This window comes from Myxocyprinus asiaticus, chromosome 15, assembly GCF_019703515.2.
Source record: "Myxocyprinus asiaticus isolate MX2 ecotype Aquarium Trade chromosome 15, UBuf_Myxa_2, whole genome shotgun sequence".
Taxonomy (NCBI): domain Eukaryota; kingdom Metazoa; phylum Chordata; class Actinopteri; order Cypriniformes; family Catostomidae; genus Myxocyprinus; species Myxocyprinus asiaticus.
This window is the reverse complement of record NC_059358.1, coordinates 33179397-33200848: the sequence shown is the minus strand read 5'-3', so window position 1 is coordinate 33200848 and position 21452 is coordinate 33179397. Positions and strand designations below refer to the sequence as shown.

Here is a 21452-nt window from a genome sequence, read left to right as displayed (position 1 = left end):
CGTCTGTGTGTGGTGGCTCTTGATGCCTTGACCCAAGTCTCAGTCCATTCCTTGTGAAGTTCACCCAAATTCTTGAATCGATTTTGCTTGACAATCCTCATAAGGCTGCGGTTCTCTCGGTTGGTTGTGCATCTTTTTCTTCCACACTTTTTCCTTCCACTCAACTTTCTGTTAACGTGCTTGGATACTTACCCTCCTTGTGAAGGGTGTCAGTGATTGTCTTCTGGACAACTGTCAGATCAGCAGTCTTCCCCATGATTGTGTAGCCTAGTGAACCAAACTGAGAGACCATTTTGAAGGCTCAGGAAACCTTTGCAGGTGTTTTGAGTTGATTAGCTGATTGGCATGTCACCATATTCTAATTTTTTGAGATAGTGAATTGGTGGGTTTTTGTTAAATGTGAGCCAAAATCATCACAATTAAAAGAACCAAAGACTTGAACTACTTCAGTCTGTGTGCATTGAATTTATTTAACACACGAGTTTCACAATTTGAGTTGAATTACTGAAATAAATGAACTTTTCCACGACATTCTAATTTATTGAGATGCACCTGTATATATATATATATATAGATGATGTTAACGAGTCGTTCAGTGAAAACAAGCAGGACACGACTTAATGCTACTTAGCACAACAAAGCTAGTCACGTGGTCAACCAAAACTAAGCACGGGAACAAACACGACTTCCGTACACCGCAAATACAATTATGCTGCACTTTAGCAATCAATAATACTCTAAAACAAGTGAAGCACTGTTTATAGACACTAAAAACAGCTATAGTTTTACACACACTGGACAACCAATTCTAAATCTAGCAGTGAATACCCAGGGACAAGTCAAAACAATATAGCACACACACACCAACACATGTTTAAGCGACGCGAGTTCAAGACAGTAAACAAACTGCACAAGTCTAGCAATGAATACCACTCACAACAAAGTAAAACAATGAATATAAACACACTTACACGCAACTGCAGACTCCTGTAGACAAACCGCGTCTCCTGATATAATAAATTAAAAGTGAAACAATCTGTCTGTAAACAATTGTTGGAAAAATTAATCGTGTCATGCACAAAGTATATGTCCTAAACGACTTGCCAAAACTATAGTTTGCTAATTTGAAATCTGTGGAGTGGTTAAATGAGTTTTAATGACTTCAACCTAAGTGTATATAAACTTCTGACTTCAACTGTATGTCTTAACTGGATTACAGTATGTTATCAATGGGCTGACTCTTGAAAGCTGACATAGCCTGCTATGTCTCTGTTCTCTCATGAGTAACTGAACCATTACACAAAGTATGCTGATATTTGTGAAATTTGTGAACGTAAATAACTGCTCTTTATTCAGACTCCCCGCCAATGGTATCAAAATGCGAAGAGGAAGTTTTCTCACGTTTTCCTTGGCTATCTTCCATGGATGTTATATGGTATATGCAATAATTCCTTCTGGAAAAAATAAGGATAGTGTATTAGGTATATACATATATTTCAGTTTTGAAAGAAGGAGGCCTGGGTAGCTCAGCGAGTATTGACGCTGACTACCACCCCTGTAGTCGCGATTTCAAATCCAGGGCATGCTAAGTGACTCCAGACAGATCTCAACCAAATTGGCCCGGTTGCTAGGGAGGGTAAAGTCACATGGGGTAACCTCCTCGGGGTTGCTATAATGTGGTTTGCGCTCTCGGTGGGGTGCGTGGCAAGTTGTGCATGGATGCTGCAGAGAATAGCGTGGGCCTCCACACGCGCTATGTCTCCGCGGTAACACACTCAACAAGCCACATGATAAGATGCGTGGATTGATGTCTCAGGCATGGAGGCAACTGAGATTTGTCCTCCACCACCTGGATTGAGGCGAGTCACTATACCACTATGAGGATTTAGAGCGCATTGGGAATTGGGCATTCCAAATTAGGAAGAAAAGGGGAGGGGAAAAATGTTTTTTGAAAGAAGAAGAAGCCATTCATTGATATGATTGTAATTGATCTGTGATAAAAAAGGGGGTTATAAAATATTCAATATTTATATTCTTTTGTGTGTAGTACAAAAATTTATAGTATCTTCCACAACAAAGAAGTTTCTGACTTAAAAAGCCACAAAAGATAACATGTAAGGCATTAAAGATAAATATAAATCTTTCTTTACTCCATCTTCTTTCTAGACACTGAAATGAGACATTAAAGCTAATTAATTATGTTATTGAAATATTAAATTCCTTAAACTCTATTGTTAAAGAGAACATTACACTACCTTTGCTCAGTTTTGGAAAATATAATTACTAAGCATCATGTTACAGAACTAACAGTGTTTAACTTTAAAAATGCATATTATTGATAGACACAAATTAACAAATCTCTTGTCGGCTTTAAGCTCCTGTGGCAGTTTCCATCAAACAGTAATTTGTCTTCATTTTCACTACGTGTGTTTGCCCACACAATAACTGAAGCTCAAGACCAAATTCCACAATAATTAAACATCAGTAAACAGGTTTGGTCAGATTAGTCATCACTAGTCAGTAACAGAACTGGAAAACCCTTTCACTATAAGAGGAAGCGATGTGCCTCAAATCTAAACTTTTGGCCACCAGTGTATAAATATATATATTTTTGGCGTTTTATTGCAGTGTATTTTGTCATTCTAACCTCCAGTAAACCTCGCTCAACTCTGTACAGTTTGTCATGCTGTATTAGAGATGAAAATGGGTATAAACACAATGCTTATAGATCTGTAAATAATTGCATAACCTGTCTACACCCTTTGCCATCTCTAGATGGGCTACAACCTTGAGACTAGACTCCAGAGGTGATTTCTGTCTAGAAGGGAACCGTCGGGATAGAAACTCTCACAAGAGCTGCATATAGAAATAGCATTTTAGCTTAGCGTAAAGCTGACAATTTACACAAGGTTTATTTCTATTTCTTCTGCTCCAAACTTACTTCAAACTTACTTCTCTGTCTGCTCATATGAATGTAACACATCATAAGAAAGTGTTTCACCGCTGTTCAAATGCACTTTGGATCTCATCATTTATATGTATAAATGTTTTCCATCTGAAAGGACTAAATATTAAATGAAACAAATGACAATAAAATGTAAAGTAATCTCTTCAGTAATCAAAATACTTATTGAATGTAACTGTATTCTAAATACCAATGATTTAAATTGTAACTGTAGTGGAATACAGTTACTTATATTTTGTATTTTAAATACGTAATCCCGTTACATGTATTCCGTTACTCCCCAACCCTGTGTGCAACTTTCCGCAAGGTTCATTTCTACACATGGGCTTCAAACCCATGAGGCTCTGAGGCCATTAACACCTTAATTTTTTGGCCAACCTGGTTACAAGCCCTGTAAACACACATGCACTGCCAAAATTACAGTAAATGATCTGGAAAGCATCATGTTATAATTATTGGGTACACACATTTCATAACCATGAAAATTTGGTATTGGCTATAATATGCTGAATAAAAATGTATCCTTTAGACATCCACTGGAAACTTTACTATCCCATAATGCCACAGGAGAAGACTTCATTTTCAAGATGCTGAACTAAAAAACAATGGCCGAGAACCATGAGTTGGGCAGTTCTTTTCATCTGATATATACCAAGAAAGTTGTTCTTTGTGGTTAAATTGTACTTGTTTAACAAGACTGAATTATTTTCTTGGTTGTTGTTTTACATCATGGATTTGGGTAACAGGACAATGCCCATGTTCCTGTATGATGTATGTCCGGGAATGTATTCATACTACTACCTAAAGAATGTGCTTTATTAACAGCCAGTGTTCTTAAAGGAATATTCCAGGTTCAGTACAAGCTAACCTCAATCAACAGCATTTGTGGCATAATATTGATTACCACAAAAATGTATTTAGACACGTTTCAATGTAAGTGAATGGGGTAAATTTTTGGAGGGTTTTAATGAAGAAATGTGACAGTAATAAATTAATAAAAGCACTTTCATGAATTCTTCTGTTAAAGTTTGTGTATTATTTCAGCTGTAAAGTTTTTTAAATCATCGTTTTGCTGTTGTTTAGGGTGTAGAGTTTATGACGTTACATCGTCATGGCAACAAAGTTGTAAAATTGGATATAACTTTATGCAGAAAAAGTTAGTCAGCTACTTTATCAGACTAAAATCATGTTAACAAGCATATTGTTTACATCTTGTGGCTATACTTTTGAAACATTTTAATGTTTTCAGATTGGTCCCATTCACTTCCATTGTAAGTGCCTCTCTATCAACCAGATTTTTGCTTCTTCTTCTTTTCTTTTTTTTTTTTTTAAGTAGGGACAAGTCAAAATGTATTTTTTGTGGTAATCAACATTATACCCCAAATGCTTTTGACTGAGCTTAATTTATAGACTATTGAACCCAGAATATTCCTTTAATTTTGGTAAATACTCTAACAGAATGCAAATTTGAACGCAGCTAGTTTCCTATATAGTCCGTGTCAAACAAACAAACAAACAAACAAATAAAAGTTAAATAAATAAATAACACTAATGTAAAACACAGTAAGCGATTCAGATAAAAGTCAAGGCATTCATGTCACTAGTTTAACACTTGTGTATGTGTTGAGGATTAACAGTATATCTTGTGTACTGAGGAACATTATGTAACGCTCTTTGCATTTTTACTAAAATAAATGAAAAATAATTTATAGACTTGTATTTTGTAGATTAAATGTACTCAAAGCTTTTATTTTGAAATTCCGTATTTCCGGTTGTCGTTAGAGTTTCACATTGTTAGCGCTGCTGACGGCGATTTAATTGTTATTGTTAGCAGGCTAGTTCTTCAGTGAATACACAGATGAAAGTGCATTGAGAAACACTTCATATATGTGAGCGAGAAGCACGTTGACGAGTAAGAAACGGTTTGTACACGTGCTATTAAGTAGCTGAAATCCAGCATTAAATGGGATATGTTGTATAGATAGCGATGAGGAACGACTGAATATTTAATTGCTAGCCTAATGTATTAGCCAGTTTGTCATCTTAATTAATTAAGCAAATGCGTACTTATTGCAGCTGCATCTCTTACTAAGAATAAGTTAACTAGCATTTATATTTTAAGATGAGTACAGCTCATGTCTTAACGTGTCTCGTTGTTTTTATGAATGTTTTGGTTGTGGATTGCTTTTTGATAGTTACTGGCTGTCAGTCTATCATTTGACTGTTTTACGATTGTGTGTGTGTGTGTGTGTTCAGGAATAACACTAGGATGCTGTGCACCATCTGACAGCTTATTAGATCATTGCTAAACCATTTCTTTATGTGATGCGCTAGTGCATGCACATCTGAATTTAACATTGTTTTCATGTGTATTTTTGATTCTTTGCTTTTTTATTTGTTTTATCCATTGTGGTGTTTTTCTCTCAGTTTGGTATCTGTTGTGTTGTATAATTGTATTGTTCTGAAAAATAAAATTATTTAACATCTGCATTTTAACATTACTAGTTTTATCAAGAATTTGAATGCTATTGAGACTTTGCAAAAAAAAAAAAAAGGGCTTGAGGTAAAGCAGGTGTGATGGATATTTCTGGATGTCTTTGCCTATATAGATTATAACTGAACTAACAGAAGTATGAACGATGCGGAATCAGCCACGAGAAAGCACGCAAGTTCACGAGAGCTACAGAGTGAGTGCACACAGAATCTGAATTACATTTGACAAATAATTCATGTGTGAGCTGATGCCACATCAAAAATGAGCCATGACACCTTTTACTGTGTAATGAGAATAATGTGCATCTTAAATGTCTTTTATTCCTCTTTCTTTAGCTCCTAAGAATGAGGATGCATATGAAATCTCCATTCCCTTTGAAGATAACAACTTTGGGCAGCAGGGAGGTTTTTACAACCAGAATGACCAGAACTTTGATGGTTAGTCCAGATCATTTTGATACATTTTATGAATTGAGTGTTTCCATGGAAATTAATAAGTGCTGTATGTTAATGTGTGACAGTGTATGCTTGTGTTCCTTTGTTGTAATGCAGGTAGTAATCCACCAGCACCAGGCAGCTCGTACCTGTTAATCACCAACTTGCGCACCCAACTGCAGATCTCACTGGAAAAAAACTCGTGGCTGCAGAAACGCATTGAGGACCTGGAGGAGGAGAGAGACTTCCTGCGATGCCAGCTCGATCGCTTTATTTTCTCAACTAAGAGTCAGGAAAGCAATGGTGAGTTGTAAAGTCGTAAAAATAGTTTTCCAATTTCCAATTTCCAATGATGAGAGAATGTTCATTTTTGGGTGAACAATCCCTTTAAGTGTGCTAATTAGAATAGTACTAATTTGAAAGTTTTGAAGTTGCCAGAAATATATATGTTGATGTCAGATTTTTCAATTGAACATAAATCTCTGGGTGCGGCACGGGACCCATCTTTATGACAGTAGCCTGTGAAAGGAACAGTACGCTCCTTCCCTCCGTAGTGCTGGTGTCTTCTCCTTGGGCGATAGAGAACAACCCTCAAGCCCCCCTTGCTAGTGTCACAGCTATAAAGGTTTTTCCACCACTCTGTAAGAACCCAGAGTTTAATAGATCCCTTTTTTAACTCTTTACTATTATAAGAAATAGGAAAAGAGACGACTCATTTGCCATGAGTTGCGACCCATGTCGGTGGAGGAAGAGATCCTGGTCCCTGAGAAATGCGGTTTGCTGTGGACACAACATGGTACTTTGGCTCCTACTTCACCTAGGCGGGAGGTTGGAATGGCTCGATCCAATCAATCGGCTGGTCAAAACTTGCCCTGGGCTGCTCTGTGTAGGGTAACTGAGCATCAAATATTTCTGAGACTCCCAGCAGGCGTTGGCTAAGAGTCAATCAAGTAAATTGAGCAACTTGTTGCTCAGTTTGCTTGAGTATATCATCGCTGTATCCCTGATGCATAATCTGCTGGAGATCCACGGCACTGTGCATCCCTCTCTTTTGGGCTCCAAGATGGGTGGGTAACAGAGATGATGAAACTGAAAAACTAAAACATGGCTACAAAACACACCTCAAAAAAGCATTTTTTGGACTTGGACACTGATAATACTTCAGAATACAAAGGTGCCTCTATACCGAATAATGATGACTGGCCAAAATGTATCGTTATTGAAGCTGCTGCTCCAGACTTTCCAATCAGCAAGCTTTCCCCTTTTGCTATACAAAAGGGTATTGCAGGAATTGTAAAAAATTGTAATACCTTCGGTCCCAATGACAAGCGGGCTTCCGGTGGTACAGCCATTTTAATAAGAAATGATGTGATCCACAGTCATATAAATATTAATAGCAACCTACAGGTGACAGCAGTACGACTGACTCTGCAGAAAACCATCACAGCTGTTTCTGTCTACATTCTTCCAAACTCAAACTTGACACACACAGACCTAGATCACTTTGTTGCTCAGCCCCCCCCAGTCCCCCCCCCCCCCCTTTATTCTCATGGGCGATTTTAATAGTCACAACTTTCTGTGGGGCAGCAATTATTGCAATACTAAAGGTAAGAAGATTGAAGATTTTATAGATAACCATATTTTATGCCTTTCAATTACCTGCTTACACCCGGGACATTGAACATACTCTGCGATCAGCTTAACAGTTTGTCAGTCTGGATTGTACTTGGACCTATCATGGAGAGTCTGACATGACCTCTGTGGTAGTGACCACTTCCCAATCATTGTAACCATCAAAGGAAGAGAGGTAGAAACAAATGTACAAAGATGGCAAATTAAAAAAGCTAATTAGTTTCAGTTTCAAACCCTCTGTTATGAGAGGATTGCACAGTTTCCAGAAGACAGCCCTGATGCTATGCAGAATTTTCATAATAAATGTAAGGAAACCATAAAAGAGAGGAAGAAAGCTGAAAGGATTTTCTTTAGACACCCGTCAACTGAAAATCTTATCAAATTCAAGATGAGTAGAGCACGAGCAAGAAGAATCATAAATGAAGTTAAAAAGGAAAGCTGGAGAAGATTTGTTTCCAACTTTACAACAAGTACTTCATCAAACCAAATATGGAACTTGATACGGGTAATGAAGGGGAAACAAAATGGCCCTCAAATACAACACATCGAACAGCATGGTACACTCCTGACGTCAAAACAAGGAATTGCAAACATTTAAGCAAGAACCTTCGAAAGCAATTCATCTATTGAGAACGGTCTTCCTGCTTTTCGAATATTTCATACTCAACAAGAAAAAGAGAAAATTAACTTTGGCTCTAACAATGCAGAGCCCTACAACCAACCCTTCTCCATGGAAGAGCAACAGCAAGCTATAAAAAAAAAAAAAAAAAAATCCCACAACACAGTTGTTGGACCAGATAAAGTCCAATATCAATTCTTAAAGAATCTACCCCACCTCTTTCTGAAAATGCTCCTTAGAATTTTCAACTCCATCTGGATATCCAGAAAAATCCCACCCGCTTGGCATGAAGCAGAAATAATACCCATTCCAAAGCCAGGAAAAGACCATAGTGATCCCATAAATTATCGCCCTATAGCCTTAACCAGCTGCTTATGTAAAACAATGGAGAGGATGGTCAATGGTCGCCTGGTCTGGGTACTGGAATCTGAACATCACATAAGTAATGCCCAATGTGGTTTCAGGAAAGGCACTACAGATCATCTTATTTGTCTTGAAAGCTATATTTGTGATGCTTTTATTAGAAAGGAGCATGTTGTAGCTGTCTTCTTTGATCTGGAGAAAGCCTATGACATGACGTGAAAACATGGCATTATAAAGGATCTGTATCGAATGACTTTTAGAGGTCACCTGCCAACCTTCATTGAAATTTTTTATCGAACAGACTTTTTAGAGTAAAGATAGCAAGCACCTTGTCCAATCTACATAAACAAGAACTTGGAGTACCTCAAGGTAGTATTATATCAGTAACTCTTAGTATTAAAATAGACAGCATAGCGAAAGTCATTGGTTCTGATGTTCATTGTAGTTTATATGAAGACGACATCTGCATTTGCTACAGAAGCAAGTACATGCATACTATCGAGCGAAAAATCCAACTGAAGATGAACAAAATGCACTCCTGGTCAGCTCAGAATAGTTTCAAGTTCTCACAAACAAAAACTGTCTGTGTGCATTTTTGTCAGCTCCGTTCGTTGCACAATGAACCAGAGCTGTTTATGGATGGAGTCCCCATCAAAGTCGTTAAAGAGAACAGGTTCCTTGGTATCAACTTTGATAGCAAGCTGTCTTTTATCCCTCATATTAAATTATTGAAAAATAATTGTTTTAAAGCTATGAACGTTTTAAAGGTTTTATCCAAAACCAAATGGGGAGCAGACAGTTCAACTCTTATGAATCTGTACAGAATCTTGATTCGCTCAAAGCTGGACTATGGAAGCATCATTTATGGATCAGCCAGGAGATCATATATACGACTTCTAGATACTGTTCACCACCAAGGTATTCGACTGGCCTTAGGAGCACACAGAACATCACCAATTCAAAGTTTACATGTGGAAGCCAATGAACCTTCCTTGGAAATCAGACGCCTAAAGCTGACCCTACAATATGCAATCAAACTGAAAACAAATAAAGAAAATCCAGCTTATCCAGTAGTTTTCTCAACTCAACATTCAATACTATATGAAAGAAAACCAAGTCACATTCGTCCATTTGGCCTACGTGTAAAAACCCATCTGGAGAATCTGAAAGTGGATCTACACATTCTGGAGCGAAATCCCCCCATGGGATCTCAAAAAGCCCAAAATCCATCTGGGTTTAATGAGAAACCAAAAATCAAAAACTCATCCTTTATGAATTTGACCAACAATTCCCCAATATATACAGATGGATCCAAATCTGAAAATCAAGTGGCAGCAGCCTTTGCAACAAGTCAACTGTGTCAAGGCATCCACATCCCTGACCAAAGTTCAGTTTTTACTGCAGAGGCAAATGCTTCATTACTAGCACTGAAGTTCATTGAGACTGTTCCACAGAAATCCTTTTTAATGATAACTCTAAATCATGTCTGGAAGCATTGGAGTCTATAAGAACTGATCACCCAACAATTGTGAAGATTTTAAACAAAGTGTCATCTCTGGAATCAAAGAATTTTAGTATTATTTTCTGCTGGGTACCTGGCCACTCAGGAATCTCTGGAAATGAACAAGCAGATAGAGCTGCCAAAGAAGCATTATCCCCAGAACCAGTAAAATGTTCTATTCCATTCACAGACCTAAAACCATCATTAAACATATACACTAAAAAACAAATGGCAGTCATAATTGGATCAATGTTTAACCAACAAATTATGGGAAATAAATCCTGTTGTTGGGATCAAGTCACTTAGATTCGATGCCGGATAGGACACGCAAGGCTCACACACCAATTTTTACTATCTGGAGAAAATTCACCAAAGTGCACATCCTGTCAGAGCCCACTATCCATTAAACTTATCTTACTGGACTGTAATGCTTCTACACACTTGAGCAACCTGTATTATTCTGTTGACACTTTTGAAAAGGTTTTTAACCAAGAAAATTTAGTTTTTAGAAAAAATGAATCTTAAACACCTTTTTTAGTTTTATTTTTGAATAACTAAACTGGCTCTCACCATGAATATAGCCATAGAAGTTGGCATGGCATTAAAAAAAGAAAGAAAGAAAAAGAACAAATCTTTCAGGGTAATGTCACAAAGTGTGCAGCTTTGTTGATTTGGTCCCTCAAGCCAAATTGATGGAGGCTAAACTAAATTCATATGAATAGTTTAATTAGAAACTCTTTCAGTTGATGGCACTTTCTCCAAAGGCCCTGGATCCACACATTTGTCTAACCATCACAAATAAAGGCCAGACAATTTGTAGTCATAATTCAGTTATAGAGATTTTCTCCTTTCAATGCAGGTAATGATTCCAGGAGTTTTGCTTGGAGGAGGAGGCGAGAGACTGATCGGGGTAACAGACACTTCTTTGTATGCATTATTCTGATGCAGACGTTGTAAAACCATAACACCCTGCTGTTTTTATAAGATGCTTATTTTCATTGAGAATATCTGATCAAAGTCCTCGCTGTGTTGTTTTAACTTGGTAACTTTCTAATGTAATGTAAAGAACAGCAGAATTGATTCAGTTGGTCTTTAATCATTAACATTTCAGATCAACAAGCAGAGAGCCAGCTGTCAGCCAACCGCCAATCATTCCAGCAGAGGCCAACCCAACAGACCTCAGCCAATCACAAGGTCATGAGCTCTTGCCCGGGTCCAGTTAGTGTTCAGATGAATTCCATGTTTGGACCCGCCCACCCTCAGACTCTTTTACAGGGCCACGGTGGCGGCAGCACCAGCAGCAGCTGCAGTAGCAACAACAGATCTCTTGAACTGCATGGTGGGTCTGAATAGTGACTTTTTTCCCTGTGCTTTACCTCATTATTTTTGTTCAACATACTGTTGTTTGCCAAGAATATGCATATTATATGCATATACACTACCAATAACATCCAAAATGCCATAAAATTATAGAATAGAGTTGTAGTTTTGTTCTTATGTTTTCACTAATCAGCATTCTGATTTCTTTTGATCCATTGTAGATTTGTGCTAAACATGTAGCGGTCCCCGACTTGAGTTCAATAGCCGATAGTCAATACTAGATATTTGTGTATGAGATAATGCAAATTAGTACACATTTTTCACAGTATTAACCCAAATTTCAGTAAAGATGTTAAAGAAATATTCTTGGTTAATAGTATTTTTTTGGGGGGATTTTTCCCCTTTTTTCTCCCAATTTGGAATGCCCAATTCCCAATGCGCTCTAAGTCCTCGTGGTCGCATAGTGATTCGCCTCAGTCCGGGTGGCGGAGGACAAATCTCAGTTGCCTCCGCGTCTGAGACAGTCAACCCGCGCATCTTATCACGTGGCTTGTTGAGCGCGTTGCCACGGAGACATAACGCGTGTGGAGGCTTCACGCCATCCACCGCGGCAACCACGCTCAATGCACCATGCGCCCCACCGAGAACAATCCACATTATAGCGACCACGAGGAGGTTACCCCATGTGACTCTACCTTCCCTAGCAACCGGGCCAATTTGGTTGCTTACGAGACCTGGCTGGAGTCACTCAGCACGCCCTAGGATTTGAACTAGCGAACTCCAGGGGTGGTAGCCAGCGTATTTTACCACTGAGCTACCCAGGCCCCCCAGTTAACAGTATTTGTGGCATAATGTTGATTTACACAAAAAAAAAAAAAAAAATTCGACTCGTTCCTGAGAGAGATATATATATATATATATATATATATATATATATATATATATATATATATATATATATATATATATATAAACATATGGAATCACAGAATCTAATCAGCTAATCTGGCACTGGCTGTAAGACGCAGAAAGTCATGGAATATGACATATTTGGATGAATTAAAATTTTGTTGAAAAAATTAAAATTGTGATATGTCCTAGTGTGGTAATTAAACTGCAAAAGTATGTTATTTCATTAAATAAATATATAATCTGCAAGTGATACGTGCTTCAAAAAAAATATGTTAAGCAGGGCACTCATACACTGAAAACACCTCATCATGATCATAACGTGCGCGCTCGTGTGTGTGAGATGACAATGGGCAAAGCACTTTGAAGTGTGCGGCACATACAGATGTATTTGGTGAATTAAATCAGTTTTACAGGGATTAATACTCACACTGGGCCATGTAGCTAACTGCTTATCTGGGCATGAGAAACTAATGTAAAAAACACACAGAAATATTTAAATATTTCACTTGTTGTGCACATAAAATGTCCTGGAAAGTTTTGTCTTGAAAACAGTGGGAACCCTTTGTAAACATTATATATGTTAACATGATTTTAGTTTGATAAAATCACTTACTAACCTTGTATGAGTATAAAGTTTTATTCAATATTACAGCTTTGTCAACATTGTCATGACAATGAAACCCTTTAATGTGGATATATTATATATTGGATATATCTTTACACACATAAGGTCAGTAAGCAATTTTATCACTCTAAAATCCTGTTAACATGTATAATGTTTACATGTTGTGGCTATACTTTTGAAACTGTATTTTACAGTTTATGAACTGGCCCCATTCACTTCCACTGTATGTCCCTTAATGTAATAGCTTTTCTTTAAATAAACAAGGGTGGACATTTTTTTGTCGTCATCAACATTATGCCACAAATGCTGTTAGTTGAGCTTCACTTGTACTGAACCCAATGCATGGTTATCGACTAATGCTGAGAATATCAACATGGCCAAATATTTTATGACTTATCATTGCCAATACATTGGTTTGTTACTTGCCGTGAAAAATGTAGTTTCACTATATTCACTGTTTTCGAATGATCAGTACATCTTAAGACTCTTGACTCAAGATTGCTGTACATCATCTTCTGCTTCCATAGAATCTCTCTCTCTTCTGGGAGATGAAGATGATGATGATGAATACCTGGAGGATAGTTACCTGGAGGAAGAGGAAATGATGTCTGGAGAGGATGTTATATCAGAAAACATGTCACTACAGAATATGGGTGCAGCTGGAAGACCCACCGGCACTCATCCAGCTCTGAAGAGGAGGAGGGTCTTCAGAATTCCCAGAGGGAGGGAGAGACAGCGAGGTGAGTGTGACCGTTCAGAGTGTGGGAAAGATGAAAGAAATAATGAGTGCGTTTACATGCACAACAATACGCTGACAACTTCCAAAAATCATCTCATTCGACTCATTCGTGTTTACATGAGATTTGCAATTATTGTGTTTTTTCTCCAATTTTGACATTACATGTAAACAGACATGATAAAATTAGGATAAGCCAAGTGTTTACATGCAGAGCGAAATTGGGGTATTGGGCAAATATCCAGGTGATAAAAGATAAAAGAACATTGTTCAAGGCATTTACATGACCTTACATGTTATTGGGTACCAGCATAATCACTATTCATGTAAACACTCAATAAGGTCCTTTTGGATGGCTGGGGGCTTTTTCTCTATCTGAAGGCATTTTCTGTTTTTTGTCTCCTTGTCAAAAAATTGTTCCAGTGAAAGATGCAGCAGGTGTGTTGTTCCGCTATAAAAAGATCCTTGTGACGTACCAGAGGCTAAAGAACATGTCCAAGGCCTTCCAGATCCACGGAGTCGATCGAAACACTGTGGCCTCTACCACACCAATTGCTGAGCTTCTGCTGGTGGCCCCGGAGAAGGTGGCTGAGGTGGGCGAGTTTGACCCGTCCAAAGAAAAGCTTCTGGACTACGCCCGGCGCTGTTACATCGCACTCGACCCCCAGACTCTCAGCAAAGTGCAAGCTCTGAAGAAAAACAACCTGCTACTGCCAATCTCCTACAGGTATTAATACATACTGTATATGCAAGGGGGTAGGAGTCATTATAACACTTTTAGACACTTTTCTAGATGATAATCATTGTAAATCTTTGTATTGTGAGGGAACGCAAAACTATTTCAGAAAATCAATTGCCACCCAGTGCTCTAAGGGGCTCCATAGTCAAGTGTTTCTAGATGTTTCCCAATTATAAATAGTGATTTAATACTGAAAAGGAAATAGTGTGTGTGTATCCTTCTAAAGTGAGATTTAGAAAGGTCTATATAAATAAAACTTATTAATACTATTATTTTTTTCTCTCTGATATTAGTATAGCTTTTTGTTAACATTTTTATTGATTCTTACGTGAAATATGGAATAAACAGAACGTATAAAAGCAGAATCAACTTAACTCCCATTATATCCCCCTCCCCAACCCCACCCTGTCCCTCAACAAATATCCCTGTGGTCAAAGCCTAAATTACACCATGCACAAATATAAGCAAACAAACAAAAAATATTTGAAAACATAAAATTTACAGTTACCACCACAGTTCTGTTTCTCTCCACATGGTCGTCACTGAGAGCCCTCCAGAAAGGCAAAATACCTGTCCCATTTCTTACTATACGTGTCTATTTTGCCAAATACTAACAAAGTGTATGTAAAATTCTGACCCGCTTTCGATGTAAAGTTCGATGTGACGAAAGAAATGAAAGCTGAAATAAATCATTCTCTACTATTATTCTGACATTCACATTCTTAAAATAAAGTAGTGATCCTAACTGTCCTAAGACAGAATGTTCAGGAATTGTGAAAAAATGAGTTTAAATGAATTTGGTTAAGGCGAAAGTAAATTTCAACTGTATATTATTTTGTTTGTTTTTTCCACTTTTTTCTTAAAGCGTGCCATTAAATTGTACATAAATAAAAAGAAATTGTTCAATAAAATGAAAAATAAAAACAATTAAATAGGCTCCAGTAAACAATAACATCAAATCCACAACATGAGCAAATGAGCTCTACAGCAAGTTAACAAAGGGAGAAAAAAATATTAAGGAAACATAATAGTCAGACAGAAGCTAGTGGGCAAACAACAGAACAACAAACCCTCTCAGGCTGCATCAGAAAAATGCATGATGTGTAGTCTGTATTGTTGATCGAGTGCAGGCAATGTTACCCGCTCACGCCATTGATTTAATGAAGGCCATATCTCGTCGTGGGCATGTAAAAGTCTTACGCCCATCCTTGCTGTCAGTTCTCAGCTTAGCCAAATAGAGTAGACTACTACTGTAGTGCGAAGCTTACCTTGTGTTGGTGCAGCAATTTTTTTAACACTCTGAATCCTTCCCACTTCACTTGAGTCGATCAAGCAAAGTCCAGAAAAACCATGATGTTTTGGTCCTCCCAGCTCAACTTGCCTTTATTCTTCGCCACTCGTAGAAGAACGTCTCCGTCAGCCAACCGCAAGAATCTTGCCAGAATAGATCGGGGTCTGTCATCCGCCGTGGGAATCTCGAGCCGGTGGCCCGCTGTATCGATCAAATTCGGAATAAGCCCTTCCAAAAACTTCACCATATCCTGAAATTCCTTTCCCTCGGGGATTCCAATGAAAACGAACATTATTACGCCTGCTCTGATTTTCCATATCCTCTAGTTATTCCCACGTGCGTTCCACATCAGCCTTGGTAGCAGGCGGTTTAGACTGTTGCTCTCTTTCGGCCGACTCTAGATACTCAACCTGTTTTTCAACATCATCCATCCTTGTGATCAGGGTGGAAAGTTTCGCCTCCATAGATGTGATCACTCAATGTATTTCTGCGAGGCCCTCCATGTCGGTCAATTTTCGTCAGCGCTGCATAAATGTTTGAGATATCCCAGCCTACATCACGAAGCTGGCTGCTGTCATTATCGACTCATTATAATTGTCATTATCAGTTTTCGACATCCTGCCCTCCTGGCACAGTTTAACAAACAAATCTATAAAATTGCTTAAATGGATAATTGTAGCACAGTTTAAGCGGAGCTCGCCTTTAAGCAACCAACCCTTGCATAGTGTCACGTGACTCTCAATATTAGTATAGCGTTATAGATTTCATGAATCTTCATGAAGATTTATACAGAAATTTGTTCTGCTTGTTTTATGAATGAGGCCCATTGTCTAAAAATGCAGGATGTGATTTCAAAGACCTCTACCTAAATGTGTCCTAAATACGTATACACCCATACACATCCTTACATAAACACATAGCATAAAATTGGGTGTTATCACAAACCCTTTCATATGGAAAAAACTGACCCTTGGATTTTCTTTTTTTTTATTTCTTTTTTTTTTTTTATCTTTCGTCAGGTTGAAAGGAACTGATAATCGGTAATTGGAAGAAAACAAGGAGCGACTGATTCTTATCCTGCTGTATCGTGAAACCCCTGCACTGTATTTTATTGTTCTGTAGAACACAGATTTACCATCTCAACCTCCACATTCTGCTGTTCAGAGTACTCTGAACCAAGTCTACTATTACCTCTGTTCTCCACCACTCACAGCTTCGGATGGGCTGCATACTTGTGCTTTCTGGTTTGCTATTTTTGATTTCACCCCATTGTTTCATAATGAAGTTATATCTGTTGAGTGGTTTTGATTAATTGTAGCTACAGTTGAAGGTCCAGAATAGGCCTGTCACGATAATTACATTATCAACTTATCGTACGATATATGGACATGACCTCGATAGTTTTTGCTGACCTCGATATTGCCCATTGTGATTACATGAGTGTTTGTTTACATAAGAATGAATGTCACCAACATTTTAACCAGTCAGGCTGCTTCTGTCCTCTCGTCTGCTCTCTGTGTCAGAGGTGGGGCTCAGGCAGCTATTCCACACACACACAGAGCAGACAGCGACAGGTGAAGATTATGTGTTACTCTAGGCTAATAGGTGTTTTTCCCATCGACTGCATAATTCCAGCCAGAAAGTTTGGAAGTATAAATTAACTTTGTTTCAAAGCCGCATTCCACAGCTCCAGTGTGGGAACATTTTGGCTTTAAGCCGAAAAAGGAGAGCCTATTAACATGAACGAGCCGGCAGGGCTCTACATTAACACTTGTCCGGGACAAGTGGAAATTTTGAAAGGGCAAGTGTAGAGCCGAGGAGGGCGGGACCGGGCTGTAATGACGCATGCCCGGTCCCCAATCAGCCTGATGGGGCGTGCGAGGGATAAAGGCGGCCGGGGACGACAGTTAGAGAGAGAGAGAATTACAGGCAGCTGCGCTGTGTGTGTTTATGTTTGTGTGTTTTTGGTTAAGTTGTTCATTAAATTATTATTTAAGTTGTCAAGCCAGTTCTCGCCGCCTCCTTTCCACCGAACCCCCTTACACTGGTGCCAAAACCCAGGAAGGAGGAGGGATGCTCGTCGCAGAGTCCTCGACACTGCCGTCTACCCAGCGGCGCGCCGCTGCCATCCGCCGGGGGACGGAGTAGCCTGGACGCGGGGAACGGCCGCCGTCCGCGAGGCGAGTGGGGACTGGGCTCCCCGACCACCTGGAGCGATGGAGCTGCTGCCAGGGGCGGAGGAGTGCCCTGCCGTCCCCTAGAAACGCAGAGGGGTCGAGAGAAGACTGCCGTCCGCAAGGGGAGGAGGGAAGTGACTCCCTGACCGCCTGGAGCGGTAGGGCCGCTGCCAGGGGCGGAGGAGTGTCCCCACGGGATGCCGGGAACGCGGAGGGGTGTTCTGTCCGCTGGGGGTCGGAGGTCTGACTCCGGTCCGGCCGGGGAGGAGCGGCTGCCGTCCGCCTGAGAGGGTGGAGGAGTGATCGAGGACCACGCAACGCCGCATCAGAGAACCGGAGAGCCCATTAACGTGAACGAGCCGGCAGGGCTCTACATTAACACTTGTCCGGGACAAGTGGAAATTTTGAAAGGGCAAGTGTTGAGCCGAGGAGGGTGGGACCAGGCTGGAATGACGCACGCCCGATCCCCAATCAGCCTGATGGGGCGCGCGAGGGATAAAGGCGGCCGGGGACGACAGTTAGAGAGAGAGAGAATTACAGGCAGCTGTACTGTGTGTTTATGGTGGTGTGTTTTTGGTTAAATTGTTTATTAAATTATTATTTAAGTCGTCAAACCGGTTCTCGCCGCCTCCTTTCCACTGAACCCCCCTTACACAGTACAGCTGCCTGTAATTCTCTCTCTCTCGAACTGTCATCCCCAGCCGCCTTTATCCCTCGCGTGCCCCATCAGGCTGATTGGGGACCGGGCATGCGTCATTCCAGCCCGGTCCTGCCCTCCTCAGCTCTACAGCAAGTTAAAGAGAATTTTACAGGAATTTTCAAACGGACAAGTAGCCTGATTAAAATCTCAATAACAAAAGCTTAATAGCGCGGGATTGCGGGGATTGAGTACAATTTGAATAATTCCCGCATGGTTCACTTTCAAAATGCGGGGAATTCCCTCTATCGCGTTGCCCTCTTTCCCTCTCGCCTTCACTAGTGGTGCAGCGTTCAGCAGCTTGTGAGTGCGAGGAGTTGGGAAGTGCGTATCTACTGAACTTTAGATTTTACATAGGCCTATATAAACGGGTATAAACCTGTTAATTGGACATGCGAATGGAGTTGTACCACGTTTCAATAAGCCAGCGATGCGATAAACAGGAGCAATAGTTTTATAATCAACAAAGCTGTCTTCATCGCAAGTGCGCAACGTTGGAGGAATCGAATTTTGTCTAGTCACATCGTGGCGCTCCCTCATAATACAGCAAGAAAGGCAGAAATAGCAAAAACGCTTTGTGTAATTATACCGTCTGTAGAGTGAAGAGAACGCTTAAAACAGACTTATGCACCCGTTACATCTCTCACCTTTCTAGAACTCATCTACTGTATGTATCCGAGGTATTTTCTCTGCCATGTGAATCGGTAAATTTTAATAAGTATATAACAATATACATTATAATAATATTAATACTATAACATTAATAAATTACACACAATAAAAACATATCTATTTTTAACATGCATATCTGTTTTGAATATACAACAGAACTGATTTAGCAGCAAGGTTCTCTCAGGATTTTATCTGTTAACATTTTCAATGCATTTTGTCAATATTAAACAACGCTTTTTAATGCAACTGGTGAGAATTGACTTGTACTTTCAAAGAGATGATTTACCCAAAAATTTTAATTGAGTAACACTTTTAATTGGGTACAAAAATGTTCCTTTTGTTAACATTAGTGAACTACAACAGTTTAATAATTGATTAATCTTGGTTAATGTTAATTCCCGCATATAGTATATTAATACATTTTCATACATTAAATGAAAAAGTTGTAAATGTTAACATTAGTTCATGCACTATGAACTAACAATGAACAATTGTATTTTTTTTTTAGTAACTAACATTAACTAAGATTGATAAATGCTGTAAAATATTGTGCATTGTTAGTTCACGATAGTAACGAAAAGTGTCAATACAACTAACCTAAAAGCTCATCTAAAACATAACCATCCCATCCAGTTTTCCAAGCTGGGAACAAAAACCGCAGTTGGAGATGGAGAGGGGCCTTCCCGACTTTATTTTTTTGACATTCCAATTCCAATGTCTGAATGTTCTTGAGAATTAAAAGTTAATTGCTCTTTGAAAGGGTGTACTTGTACTATTATATTATCATTATATCCATGGCATAAAATGGTCGTAAAATGACAATAATATCGTTTATCACAATTATTTCTGGGACAATGTATTGTCCACCAAAAGTAGTTATTGTGACAGGCCTAGTCCAGAATTGACAATTCAATCAAATATAAATAAAAAAACCTGCAGCCGCTATGACATCAGCCCTCTGTGATGTGTAGCTCTATGGCAGGGGCGGGGAACCTTTTTCCTGTTAAGGGCCATTCAACTATTTACAAAAGTATTTGCTAGCCATGCAGTTGCTTGCAGTTTCTGATTGTTGGTTGAAAGTAACCTATGCATTCCATTACATGCATACGCACACACATATATATAAAATAATTTTTTTATTTTTTTTTAAAGGTCTTTCTATTATGCAATATTTTGCATTGTTATTATTTTAACTTATTTTCAATAATTATTTTAATTGTATTTATTCTTTTTTACAGTTAATGTAATCAAGGCCATTTTTCTGTTTTTCAAATTATTTCTCAAATGGCCTTGCGGGTCTTATACTGCCCTAAAGCCTGGTGGTCCCCATCCCTGCTCTCTGTGGTGTTGTGTGTTGCTTAGAAGTTCTCTGACTGGGGTCACTATGTCTATTCAGCTTGGGCCAGATTTGTGCCCTAGTTCTCTATATCTCGAAGCACTTACCTGACTGACTTATGGACTTTCCCAAAGTCATTATGAGCTATTGGTTTAGGTTCTTCAGAGAACAAGTGCACTTCACCTGTTTTACACTGCGACTCTACACCAAGCAGCACCTGTACCTGCTCATGAACCCATTTGGATTGGATTTGTGAAGTTTTTGTGCATGTGTCTCCTATTAGACGACACTGACTGTTCAGCATGTGAAAAGTTTATATAGTGTAAATCAGTGTTAAAACAGTTGGTTATAGTCCTGGTCTAGTACATAGTGCAGACACTAATGAGTATGAGTGAGCGCTCAAGTGTTCATGTTTTAACTGGTGCTGAAGTTCATTCGAAATGCTCAAATTTGAGTGTGTGTGGATGTTTGCCAAATTCACGCTGTGTGTGTGTGTGTGCACGCTTGAGATTAGAATATTCATGGCTCCTTTGAGCAGAGATTTTTACATCACAAAATAAATGTAATAAATCACAAACTTCCCCATTATTAAATCAACATGTTTGCTTTAGCTTTCACATTCAATGTCATTTTACTGTCCACTACCTTTGATTACGGGTCAGGACTCTTAGATTTCAGTTATGACTCAGGAACCAATCATTTGTGGATATTTCAAATACAGTTCGGTTGATCATAAAATTCTGAAAGTTGAACATTGTGCGGTTTTCCACTCATGGTTTTTTATTTTTATTTCTATTTTGTAATTCATGTTGGGTTGAGAGTAGCCACAAAGCTGTTCAAAGTCTGGTCTTTTTTGTCATACTGCGAGAAACATTTAATAAAGTTTCAACTGATTCTTCGTGTTGTAAATGACACTAAAGCATTTGATTTCCTACTGAA

The 21452-nt window shown here is 38.9% G+C and overlaps 1 protein-coding gene across 3 annotated transcripts; it reads left to right on the top strand.

Moving 5' to 3' along the window:
* Positions 1-4741: 4741 nt before the first annotated feature.
* Positions 4742-21407, top strand: LOC127452610 (coiled-coil domain-containing protein 106-like). 3 transcript variants are annotated; one of them, XM_051718217.1, is made up of 9 exons: positions 4742-4877; positions 5575-5652; positions 5795-5896; positions 6011-6196; positions 10868-10918; positions 11120-11347; positions 13393-13605; positions 14025-14328; positions 16651-21407. In XM_051718217.1, exons 2-9 carry the CDS (start codon positions 5598-5600, stop codon positions 16673-16675), a joined length of 1164 nt encoding a protein of 387 aa, XP_051574177.1. In that variant the 5' UTR covers positions 4742-4877; positions 5575-5597; the 3' UTR covers positions 16676-21407. The 3 variants fall into 3 exon arrangements, with proteins under 3 accessions (XP_051574177.1, XP_051574176.1, XP_051574180.1); XM_051718216.1 differs by having other exon boundaries at positions 4742-4887; XM_051718220.1 differs by lacking the exon at positions 16651-21407 and having other exon boundaries at positions 4742-4887; positions 14025-14335.
* Positions 21408-21452: the final 45 nt, after the last annotated feature.

Excerpts from the sequence above, each read along its gene's own strand:
- LOC127452610 (XM_051718217.1), top strand. The coding sequence starts at position 5,598 with ATGAACGATGCGGAATCAGCCACGAGAAAGCACGCAAGTTCACGAGAG. Across the intron at positions 10,919-11,119 it reads GAGGCGAGAGACTGATCGGG|ATCAACAAGCAGAGAGCCAG; the intron begins GTAACAGACACT and ends TTAACATTTCAG. Across the intron at positions 13,606-14,024 it reads AGGGAGGGAGAGACAGCGAG|TGAAAGATGCAGCAGGTGTG; the intron begins GTGAGTGTGACC and ends AAATTGTTCCAG.